The 12,896-nt window shown below is 43.9% G+C and overlaps 1 protein-coding gene across 2 annotated transcripts in view; it reads right to left on the reverse strand.

Moving 5' to 3' along the window:
- Tarbp1 (TAR (HIV-1) RNA binding protein 1) overlaps positions 1–12,896 on the reverse strand; it is a 53,447-nt gene that overhangs the window by 14,194 nt on the left and 26,357 nt on the right. For both annotated transcript variants that reach the window (XM_031341838.1, XM_031341839.1), the window contains exons 14-21: positions 12,515–12,676; positions 9,955–10,169; positions 9,090–9,351; positions 8,811–8,999; positions 6,415–6,605; positions 6,210–6,281; positions 2,937–3,057; positions 950–1,060 (exon numbers count right to left, since the gene is read on the reverse strand). In XM_031341838.1, coding sequence (XP_031197698.1) covers positions 950–1,060; positions 2,937–3,057; positions 6,210–6,281; positions 6,415–6,605; positions 8,811–8,999; positions 9,090–9,351; positions 9,955–10,169; positions 12,515–12,676 — 1,323 coding nt within the window. The remainder of the gene's footprint in view (positions 1–949; positions 1,061–2,936; positions 3,058–6,209; positions 6,282–6,414; positions 6,606–8,810; positions 9,000–9,089; positions 9,352–9,954; positions 10,170–12,514; positions 12,677–12,896) is intronic.

The following is a 12,896-nucleotide window of genomic DNA, read 5'->3' on the forward strand; positions in this document are numbered from 1 at the left end:
TGGTTTTTCAAGACAGGGTTTCTCTGTATAGCCCTGGCTGTCCTGGAACTCACTCTGTAGACCAAACTCAAACTCAGAGGCCTCAAACTCAGAAATCCGCCTACCTCTGCCTCTGCCTCCCAGGTGCTGGGATTAAAGGCATGCACCACCACCACCCAGCTGAGGAAAATCATTCTTAAAGAAGATTTTTGTAGAATCTTTTGGTAAGAATTTTTTGGTAAATTTGATAAGAAAATTTTGGTAGGAAAATGGCAAAAATAATCATATTTTTAAACTACACTTAGTTAGAGTGTGTGTGTGTATGGGTGTGTATATAGGTGTGTGTGTGTGTGTGTGTGTGTGCACGAACACAAAATGGAGAGGTCAGGATAACTTTTGGGAGTCCATTCTCTCCATCCATGATATAGGTCCCAGGGATTGAACTCAGACTGTCAGGCCTGGCAGCTTCTATCCATGTGTCTGTCTCTTTCTCACACTCCCCTTCGTTCTCCCTCTCTGTTTTTGCCTCTCTCATACACAGATTTTTTTTTTTTTTTTTTTAATGAAAAGGATTTTACATCTTGACACAAGCTAGATAGAGTCTCAGAGAGAAAGGAGTCTCAGTTGAGGAAATGCCTCCAATGAGATCCACTTATGACATTTTCTCAATTAGTGATCAATGCGGGAGGGCCCAGCACATTGTGGGTGGTGCCATCCCTTAGGCTGGTGGTCCTGGCTCCATCAGGCACCAGGCTGAGCAAGCCAGGGGAAGCAAGACAGTAAGCAGCACTCTTCCATGACCTCTGCATCAGTTCCTTCCTTCTGGTTCCTGCCCTGTTTGAGTTTCTGGTCTGACTTCCTTTGGTGATGAACAGCTCAATAAATTCTTTCCTTCTCAATTTGCTTTTGGTCATGATGTTTCTTCTCGGTAATAGAAACCCTAAGACACAGAACATGAGAACAATCCCACCTGATCAAATGCAGGGAAGAGGACAAGCAGGGTCTGCCACACACGGTTCTTCACCCGGTGCTGGAGGGAGTTCTCATGGTATCGAATTCTGGACCTGGATGCCGATTCATCCTGAAGAGAAAGGGCGGGAATCGATCAGGGTAAGCCTCTTACTCCATCTGTGACTAAGAACAGTATCTGTGACAACTTCAAACCTGAAAGGGGTTATAAAGCAACATTTCATAGTCCTCAGTTTCTGCCCCTTTGTCCTATTTGAATTTGAACTACAATTCAATTCCAATGTCACCAGGAGGGCAACCGTTCAATACCACCTCTAGACACAAGGTGGCAGCACCATGTCCTTCTGCATCACAGAGCTTTTCTTTCTGGCTTTCAGCAAAACAAACCAAGCAGCTCACCTTCACAGAGTCTGAGCCCAGGGAGTCCCTTTCTACTACGAAGCTATAGATAGCTTCAGCCCCTCAAGGGTGACTTTTGTCACCAAGTCACTGCTGAGCCAAGAAGCCACTGAAGAATGTTATACATATTGTCAGATTCCTTTAAGATGAAAAGTCAGTCAAGCATCTCTGGGACCATTTTCCATCAAAGGTGGGCATGCCTCCACTTCTCGGAGACCTTTCTAGATAATGTTCTGCTCCTCTACTTTCAGATCTAATCAGGTTCAAGGTAGCCAATGAAACACTACCTTCCTCTGAAACAGCCCCCCCACATCCAGCTCCCACAAGGAAGGACAGGACAGTTTTTTCTCCATGAAAAATAATTTCTAGGTTTTATATACCAAAGCTGGCCTTCTTCGTTCAGAAAACAAAGTTTGTGAACAGTTCTGTTTTAAGACATGTGACTTGACAGAGTGAATTCCAGGACAGCTAGGGCTATACAGAGAAACTCTGTCTTGAAAAACAAACAAACAAACAAGACATGTGACTTAAGTGGGTTCCGTAGTCACTCAAGTACCTACAAGGTCAGGCAGCAGGGCAGAACTCTGTCCATTTAAGGAATAAAAGAACCAGGACACAGCTCTTTGGTAGAGCAATCGCCTGGTACATACAAGACCCCAGGTTCCATTCTCATACTGACTGCACTCAATGCCATCCTTTCTATTTTCTCCCAGATTTATGCAACCCATCCTTCAGACACTGTAAGGGTCATAGGTGACTTGGCAGGTGATCTGGCAAGCTCAGAAAAGCTGGTAATTTTTACCCTATGAGTAAGAAATTTTCATCAATCCAACAGAAACATCAGGAACCCAATATGAGCCTGATAGCAATGAGTCTTAAGACAAGTAACTGTTGGTTAACACTGCAGCTGGACATCATGTAGAGTCACTGAAGAGACAAGATGCTTGTCTGTGAGAGAGGCTTTAGGTTAGGTTGAGGTGGGAAGACCCACTCTAAATGTGGGCTGTGTGATTTGATGGGCTGAGTCCTAGACTAACCAGAGAAGACAGTAAGCTGAACACATACATTCACCTCTCTCTGCTTCCTTGACCATGGATTCATCATGGCTGCCTCAGCCGTCCTGGTCATGGTGGACTGCACTTTGCAAACCAGGAGCCAACATAAACCCTTCCTTCCTTAAGGTGTGTTTGTCCTGTCTTTTTTCATGACAAAAAAAGAAGAAAAAGTAATGAATACAGCAGTGTTTGAGGGATTCTCAGGTTACCCCCTTCCTGTATGTCTACATAATTTCATACACAGTGTGTGTGCATGCAGCACAGGAAACACAACATGTCTGGACTGGCAACCAAAAATACATAGGTAAAGGCTACAGGGCCAAGGGAACCAAAGCTGAGAAGCTTAGGTAGACAGGTACTAAGTAATGAAGCCTTAATCAAGACCACAGAACGTCACCACCGGGCTTTCTGTGATAAAAGGTGTTTAGAAATACTCCATGTCTCCACATGTTCAGGTAAAATACAGGGCAAGTTCTAGACCATGGGCTGCTGAAGGCAGAGTTAATTCGAAGCAGGATGAAGGCTCTTCCTTACCTTATCCAAGAGCTTGATGGTAAGATCTTCTAAGAACAACTTGTGGGACACATCGGAGCTATCTAGCAGACACAAGAATTTGATGGCACAGATTCTCACATAATAATCTTCTCTCTTAGTGCTTAAAATATAAAATGATAAACTGTGTTAATATGTTTTAGAAATAGAAAAAAATGCATCCATGTTTTGAACCAAATGCCATCACAAGTACCAAGCCCTCCCCTGAAACATGCAATTACATAGGTCTATATTAAATAAATACCTTTTTGAATTGGGAGACAGCAGACAACAACAAAGTATTCCACAGAAAAGCACAGAATGGGAATAGATCCACCCAGATATCAAGCATATACATGCATGTGCGCACACGCACATGCACACACACACACACACACACACACACACACACACACACACACACACCTGTCCCCAGACCCTAGTGTGAGAATGAGGAACAAGAAGAAGAGTATGGGCTCACAACTCTTACCAGCCTTAAGGTGAAATATTTGGAGCTTATCAAATACTTTTTATTCAAGTCTTATTTTCTCAACTTCTTTCATAAGCCTGCAAGTGTGTTTGAATTATGAAAAGATTGTGAAATCATTTGTGATTGTAGAGTTTAAGGCCAACAGGTGATTGATGTGGGCCTGTCTCTGCCTTCTACTATACGGTAGTTCCCATGTGCTCTGAACATCTGCCCATCTGCATCAAACTGAAACTGTTGGTATTTCCGAATCTCAGATGAACTCTTCCAATGTTAATAGATATCACTTTAATGTAACAATAAGCACTTGGCAAGACCCACTTGAAAGTGACACTCTGACTACTATGTTAAACCAGCCCAGCATATAAGTAAATTAAAAACAATTAACTAGCTGTCTACAGGGCATGAGTTCAGTTCCCAGCACCCACATCATGAAGCTCACAACCTCCTGGAACTCCAACACCCTCTTCTGGGCTCTTCAGGTGTCTGTACTCATGTGCACATACACAAATACACAGACACACATAAGTAAAAGTTTTTGAAAACAATTATAACTGCTCACATTTAGGGAAGTATGGCAGATGACTTAAAGTACAGCTAGCCCTGGAATGAACACTTGTTATAAATATTCACATCAATCACCTGTTGGCCTTAAACTCTAAAATCACAAATGATTTCACAATCTTTTCATAATTCAAACACACATGCAGGCTTATGAAAGAAGTTGAGAAAATAAGACTTGAATAAAAAGTATTTGATAAGCTCCAAAAATTTCAACTTAGGGCTGGTAAGATGGCTCATGGGGAAAATGCTTTTGATAAGCAAGCCTGGCCGCCCAAGTTCCACACTCCAAACCCACATAAAGGTAGAGGGATAGAACTGTACAGAGTGTCCTCTGACCTCCATATGTGTGCCATGGCACAAGCCCTCCCCCCTCCAACACATAATAACAAACATATTTAAGCTCAATTAGATAAGAACCATCATCCTAGAAATACACCCACATGGCTCTCCCGTGCTCACCGGCTACACACATTGATTAGGTATCAACTTTTCTGTGTTAATTATTCAATGAAAGGGCTTCATAATAGCCCAAAACAAAGAAACCCAGGGCCTTTCATTCACCCTATTTTTTATATATAATGTATTTACTTGTTAAGATGGTAACAATGAATTCTATATGTTTTACAACCAAATAAAGGTTTAAAGAATAAAGTATACAGGTTGCTCCACCCCTCCACCCAAAGCCCAAGCCCCAAGGAGGAGGAGAGGCCTGCATTATCTGAAGGCATGACTTTACTTGAACTAGGCTACATTACATTTTTGAAAGCTTATTAACAGTAAATAGTAAAAATATAAATAAAATATATGAGCAAGGGGCTGGAAAGATGGCTCAGCAGTTAAGAGCACTGGTTGTTCTTCAAAGGTCCTGAGTTCAATTCCCAGCAACCACATAGTGGCTCACAACCATCTGTAATGGGATCCAATGCCCTCTTCTGTTGTGTCTGATGAGAGTGACAGCATACTCATATACATTAAATAAATAAATAAATAAATAAATAAATTTTAAAAAAAATATATGAACAAAGAATATTATTTTTAACTCATTTTTAAATTTTTAAATTTTTATTTCATGTGCATTGGTATTTTTGCCTAAATTTATGTCTGTGTGAGGGTGTTGGAGCCTCTGGAACTGGAGTTACAGACAGTTGTGAGCTGCTATGTGGGTGCTGGGAATTGAACCTGGGTCCTCTGGAAGAGTGGTCAGTGCTCTTAACCACTGAGCCATTTCTCCAGCACCAAAATTTTATTTTATAGTTTAAGGATTGATTTATTTTATGTATATAAATACTCTATCTGCATGTATACCTGCACACCAGAAGAGGGCATCAGATCCCATGACAGATGGCTGTGAGCCACCATGTGGTTACTGAGATCTGAACTCAGGACCTCTGGAAGAGAAGACAGTGCTTTTACTTCTGAGCCATCGCTCTAGCACCCTTTAAACACATTTTTGAAGGCCTGTGTTATGGTTTGGATGGGAAATCCCTCTCAGGTTGATAGGTCGAAGCTATGTTTGCAAGGTGTGGCCCCATTATAGAGTTTATGGAACCTTGGGAGGTAGGGCTTAGCTGGAGGGAGTCACTAGGGGAGGACCTTAAGGTTTACAGCCCTACTTCACTTCCCGTATCTGTTTGCTATCCAGCTCCGGATGCCATGGCCATAAGCCAATCCTGAAGTCACAATGGGCTGCATTTCCCCAGACTTTTCTTAAGTTGCTTATCAAACACTTAGTCGTAGTAGTAGTAGTAGTAGTAGTAGTAGTAGTAGTAGTAGTAGTAATAGTAATAGTTGTAGTAGTAGTAGTAATAGTAGTAGTGGTGGTAGTAGTAGTAGCAGCAGCAGCAATAGTAGTAGTAGTAATACAGCTTACTCATTAAACTAGATATGAGAAAACTTTCATTACATTTATGGATAACAGAGCTAGAGTGATAGCTCAGCAGTTAAGAGCACTAGCTACACTTTCAGAAGACTCAGGTCCAATTCCCAGAACCCACATGATGGGCCACAACCTTCTTTAACTCCATTTCCAGGAAATCTGACACCCTCTTCCAACCTCTGAGGGCCCCAGGTATGCATGTGGTGCACTGATATCCATGCAGGCAAACAAACACATATAATAAGAATAAATGAATCTTTTTTAAATGTTATGAATAAAGACAATCACAGAAGTTAAATCAAGTAGAGTGTCTCTCTTGCATCAAGACACAAAAACAGGCTGCACTTACTTCTCAATGATGGAGTTGGCTGCACAGCCTTGTCCAAGGTTTTCTATGAAGGTTTGGACATCCTGAATAAGTCTTAAAAATGTGGGAAGAAAAAGGAAACAGACTCAGCAAATTAAATCCCCAAAGTTAATACTACAGCCTGACTGAATGTTCAATACAGATATAACCCCACCCATATGTGACAAGCTGACTGTGGCATTTTTACCTCTGATCACGCCTAAACACTGCTCCAAACACACAAGCCTCCAGGACAAGTTCACTGTAATCCTTAGCACTGGAGAATGACCCCTGGGGCACGCCAGGAGCAGCTGCTAGCCAAGATTGGCAGCAGTGGCGTATCAAAATATTGAAGACACCTGATTTCATGGAGGACATTTCAATCATCTTGCACATAATCTGAAATGAGACACAACACTCAGGTTAACCTTTGACCAGGTCAGTTATAAAGAAACTTAACAGCATAATACTAATTAAAATCAGCAGTATAATAATGACTAAAATTAACAGCATAATAGTTTTGCTAAAAAGTAGCGCTTTCAGACGATGGATCCTAAAGAAAGAAACCTTCCTGGCCTGCGATGATGGATCTTTACAGTCAGCCTGATAGACTTTGAATCACTGAGGAGACAGGTGTCTCTAAGTGCCTACGGGGGTGTTTCCAGACATCCACTCTGAATGTGGTGGCTCATTCTGCAGCCTGGGGCCTGCATTGAATACAAAGGAGAAAGCAAGTTGAGCACCAGCATCCATCTTCATTTCCTGACTGTGGATGCGCTGTGACAGCTGCCTCATGTTCCCACTGCTCACGATAGGCTGTGTCCTCAAACCAAAAACCCTTTCCTTCCTTCTCATAGGAATGAGAAGAGCAACTCATAGCCTGGCCCCAAACCCTCTACATCAAACGCAAAATGTGTACAGCTTTTGATGTCACCCTACAAAGGGTCTCAAAATGGAAAGCACAACCCTCAGGGCCGGCTGAAGAGCACTTTCTTTCTGTATGTAGCACATTCCTTTGCTGAAATTGTGAATGTAAGTTGTGTGATAAACTTATCCAAAAAGAAAAAAGAAAAACTCAAAGCTAAACTCTTACTGGAATGTTTTCAGATGAACCATGATCATAACATGCTAATTCCTTGTGTTTCAAGAGTGTACACTAAGTCCAGTAACCCCAGCTGAGTCGTCCATCCAGAATTCTCCAGGAGAGACATCTGCCAGAGACACAGGAGGAGGAGGCAGCCCCTCCCGGCAAAACCAGGACTTTAGTGCTCCAGGAGGTCAAGACCAGTCTCCTGATGTGTCCCACAGTGCGCAGTGGGCAGGAGGGGCAGCATAGACCGCAAACAGGAACTGGAAACAACCAGAAACTCCAGCAGGACAGAATCCAATTGGGGCATCACCCCTGCTGAAGGAATGGCTAAAAATATTACAGCCCTGGGACCATCTCTAGAATGTCTCTGGAGAGCAAAATCTATGGAGATTTCAGGCCCTGTTCATATAAAACAATGTAGAGGCTGCATGGAGCCTCCATGCAGGAATATCATGGCTACTTTAGATCAGACATGTGCAACCTGGGCTCATGGTTGCAGCTGACCTAGGACAGCTACAAATATCCTAACATGTCTACAGACAATGATGTCATGTTGTCAAAGGCTGACAGCCTGCCCCTATTAATCTCTGGATGGAATCTAATAGAGGAGAAGACTTTAAAATCCTTTATTTCTCTACACAAGATTTTAAAAAAATGATAGTTCAAGGACAGAAGGTGCCAGCCATGCACCTGCCATCTCTGTCAGTGTCAAAGCATACCCTCAGCTCAGCACCAAGCTCATGCCACCCTACGGGAGAGACGGTGTTTCCAGGCCACCCAATTCTTACAGATGGAAAGCTAGGCCTCCTGGCTTACCAGTCCTTAACTTGCCAGATGAGTCAAGTTTTATTGTTTGTTTTGGGACAAGGCCTCACTATATAGTTCTGGCTAACCTAGAACTCACTATGTAGACAAGGCTGGCCTGGAACTCAATAATGGTAGACTGTGTTGTTCCCAAATTCACAGATCCACAACCTCTGCCTCCGGAGTGTTAAGATTAAAGGCATACACCTCCACACCTGTCTGTGACTAAAGATCTTAAATACTGCTTGAACATGGTGGAAAGCTGAGGTCTGAGTGTTAAGTGTCCCCACAGCTCAGATATTCTGATTCCTTTGTCCATCTGGTGGTTATATTTTGTGAGGCGACACCTCTGAGGAGTACAGACTGGCCCTGCTTTGGTCTGTTCTCTTCCTCCTTACACACCAGCGTGTCAGCAGCCACTGCTTCCCTCTCCTGCTACAGATGGGGCAGCCACATTGCTTCCCTGTCAATGGCAGACTGTAACCTCTGAAACTGTGAGCCAAAGCCAACCTCTGCTCTGGTCTGGTCAGCCATCTGGTCACAGCAGCAGGGCAGGTGGCCCCATCTGAGTCTCCTGTCCTTGTCACCAGAGTTCCTCCCCTCATGCAAGAACATGTTCTGAGAACAAAGGCAGCAGCCCTAGCACTTGGTTACAGGCACACCTCTTCTCTTGTCCTACTGACCACACAAACCGCAAAAAGAAAAATTACCTCTTTTATTTTGAAGTACGTCTGGCTCTTAAGTTTTGCAGCAATGGTAAGAATCTCATGATCGAAAACAAAGTGAACGAAAGCTTTTAAATTAGGCCAGAACGTCAGCTGTGTGTTGCTCAAGGAAGATATAAGTTTCCAGGCCACGTCAAAGGATTCTATGCAGAGCATCTCCTCGGAGGGCAGGAGCTGGCAGAGGTGGTGAAAACACACTGTGTCAATCTTTGCAACACTGTTGCTTCTTCATTACCCGACTCACCCTTCCTTTGTCCATCTCACCTTGGGAACCAACACCTCCATGCAGCGGAACACAGGCAATATGCGGCTGGCAGGGAGGACGGTGAGGACTTCCAGCGCTGACTGCAGGGTCTGCACGGGCATCTCAACAGCAGGGAGAAAGCACTCCAGCACGTCTCTTTCCGTGGCTGGAATAAGGGGGTGGTGCTTTCTCAGCAGGAAGGAGAGGCAGATCCACTGATGGTGTAGATACTGTGCAACTATTTTCCCCCACCCTTTGGAAGATGATGATTCTTCAAAGACACTGAAAACATCAAAAGACAAACTTTTAAGGCTCAGTTTTCCAACTTGACTTCATTTCTTTGGCATATGGGGCTGTTTCTTATGAGGCAAATGGCCGGATGGTTTGAAAGTAGTCAGGCTCTTGCAAATTCATGGACAGAGCTTAGGAGCTTTTCGGTCAGGAGTAAAGCACCACAAAGCCTTTCCAAGACCGGGGTAGATGTTGGTACCACATTCATCAGCTTTTCAGTCTCTAAAACTGTTAAGTGTCTCCTTATAAGCTACCTGGTCTCAGATAAGCTGTTACAAGAGAGAACTGACCAAGACAAGGCATATACCTGGTCACCATCAAGCAGCCCAGTCACTAAATACTGAAGCAACCCCACAGAATTAATTTTTGCAAGGTACTTCCACAACCATGAGAGACTGGCTGAAAACCAAGTCAGAAAGGTTGGCAGGTTTCTGAGAAGGGAGATGAAGAGCCTTAATGGTGCACTTTCCTCCAAAACGGGGCCTCATCTCCCCAACTCTGCTGCACCATGAGCACCATCAGGCATCACCAACAACCACGATGTGACAAACACTGGATTGTTGTTAACCCTTGATGAAGACATTCCTCATTCACCTGCCATTCTCCAGGGGACAGACACTGATGCTCTGCTCCTCTAAACGGGGCTTCTGCAGCATGTGATTGAGTGGAAGCGCTAACAGGAACCTGTCCACGGGCTCAGCATTGGGAAAGTCAGGCTGCAGCACGGGGTGCTGGTCCACAGCCTCACACAGAACTGCCAGGGTGGCCATGCTGACCGCTCTCTGCACCTGAAGACTCAGGGTCAGCTCCTGCAGAGGACGAAATGATCCTGAAGCAAGGCAATCTAGTCTCAGCCTAAGGCATGCATACCTCATGTCCTGCCTCCCTTCCTGTTGAAGCCCAACTTCAGTGGGATAAAAGAAGTTGAAGTGTGTGCTCTCTGCAGAGTTTAAAATAACAGCTAATACTCAGCACATAAGAAGAAAATTCAACCTCTACAATGAAAGCTGCCTAGACCTTCTTATAGGACAGATCGGCTGCTTGTGAATAACAATGTCCTGGCTTTGTCAGGGTCCAAACACCGGGACCAGCCTCTAAAGTTAGGCTTTTAACTACTCTGCCTTTCTCTGTTACTTTTAAGAGTTGCCTACGGGTGCTTAAATCCAGTGCAGACATATCTGCATAAACAATTTCACAAGCTGTAAAGAAGGGAATAAACACCTCTGTGTAGGCACAAGAGTCAGTGGGGAAATGAAAGAAGTAGAGAGACCTTTATCTAACAGAGAGTACTACCATTCACTCTCCTGGAAGGGCCAAGCCAGAGGGAAGCCTCGGATAGGAGGTGCTCATGGTCTGAGTGCAAAATCACCCAGGCTCACCTGAGTCCCTAGCTGGGTGCACTGTTTGTGAAGTTGTGGAATCCTAGTGAACAGGTCCCTGGGGGTAGACCTTGAAGAGGGTTCTGGTAGGAGCTCTATACTTCCTGGTTTGCTCAGGAGCTCCACCCATACCCCATTGATACCAAGCACCACACCACTCCCCAACCATTAACACTGTTTCCTCTTAAACCCTAAGCAAGAGGTGACTTCCCTTAAGTCATCTCTTTCAGATAAGTAAAAAGCACAGGCTTGGACAGAGAAGCTCTAGGTGGTTACCCTAGGGCAGGACATAATTGGGAACAGGGTGGACAACTAGCCTGAAGCCAAGGAAGAAAGCCAATCATGGAGCTGTGATTTAAGGCTGATGAAAGGGGTCTGTGCTAGGCCAGGGTGACCAAAAGTCCTAGATGCCTCCCATATTTGCACCGGGTTGATTTTAAGACTTAAGAATTGCTGGGTATAAAGTTACATGCCTATAAATCCAGCTGCTCAGGAGGCCAAAGCAAGAGGATCATGAGTTCAAGGTCAGCCTGGGTAACCTAGGAAGAATCTATCTCCTAGTTTAAGTAGGATGAGGCAGGAGCCCTAACGTAGTTCAGTGGTAAAGCACAGGCTGAGCACAAAAGCACTCTAAACTTCAGGTCGTGACCCCACGAGTGTTTCATAGCTAAAGGGAGGGATCATGAAAAATCTGACAATAGTCAGGTTTTTAATACACAGTGACCCAAAATTACCTGAAAAATCAAACGTGTGATAAGTCTAAGGTGTTTATGGCTTTGCTTGTCCATATTCATTGTGGGACTTCATGGCGGCCTTGGTTCTGAACACAGACACTCTCACTTTGAATTCATGCCACAAAGAGCCAATGAACACACCAGACACACCTGGGCCCAGACCGACACTATTGTATCTTATAAGCAGTGCTATGTGTACAGTTCAGCTCTTACAGAAATACAGGCCCAATTAGAGAAAACAGAGACTTTAATGTGTTCCTACAATGGTTCCTCAGCATGTAAGCATAAGTTAGTATATCTTTGGATTGTACTGTTAGACAAACAAGCATATCGACCTCATTAGTATACGATTTGCTTTCTCCTTTAAAAAAGACTAAACTAGGGGCTGGAGAGATGGCTCAGTGGTTAAGGGCACTGACTGCTCTTCCAGAGGTCCTGAGTTCAAATCCTAGCAACCACATGGTGGCTCACAATCATCTGTAATGAGATCTGATGCCCTCTTCTGGGGTGTCTGAAGACAGCTACAGTGTACTTACATATAATAAATAAATACATCTTAAAAAAAAAAAAGACTAAGCTATATGCATAACAAAGAACTGTTTTAAAATAAATTTATGATTTATTATCTACAAATGCTTAATTTGTGTTCCCATTTTATAGACCTATATACCAAAGTTTATGAAATTTTTTCAATGAAAAGAGGTCATAAGTAAAAAAAATATTTAGACTGGCTTAGGGCGTATGAGGTCCTGGGTTCAATCCCAGGAGAGGAAGGGAAGGAAGGGAGAAGGGAGGGAGGGAAGAAGAGAAAGAGGGAAAAGGGAGGGGAAGGGAGAGGAAGAAAAAGAAAGATCAGATAGATCCTCATTACACATTCAAAGCCCTGATGCGTTCCAACTATGCTCTCACAGTATTAGCACATACAGGCAGAATCTCAACAATCAGGTTTAGGAAATCCTTATAATTACAAAATACTATGGAGCAATCAAATAGGTATTCCTCCCTGGACATAACCACACACCTTCAGCCCAGGAGGATTACCTGTCTGTCCTCAGCCTCCTGCAGATGGCGAACACATGCATTTTTCAAAGGAGAAATGACTCGGCTGATGGGGTTGCCTGCTTTCCAGCCCAGCTTAACCTGGAGACTCATGAGCTCAGCCAACACTGTCAGGTAGAGCTGGCAGCGGTCCAGATCTGCCACCTACAACAAATGTCAGGACACATAAGGACGGCCGGATCTGTGACTTCACACAAGCAGATTCAGGCAGGAAGCAATCCCTGCACTAAGGGGACACTGAAGAGAAGGAGCCATCCCATCATGCGGTGCCCAGCATGTCTGTGTGCAAACTAAGATGTCCTTCTTTACAGTCTGGACTCCCAGAATGACACTTTCACAACACAGCATCTGAAACCACATCGAT

Source organism: Mastomys coucha, unplaced genomic scaffold (genome assembly GCF_008632895.1).
Source record: "Mastomys coucha isolate ucsf_1 unplaced genomic scaffold, UCSF_Mcou_1 pScaffold22, whole genome shotgun sequence".
NCBI lineage: Eukaryota > Metazoa > Chordata > Mammalia > Rodentia > Muridae > Mastomys > Mastomys coucha.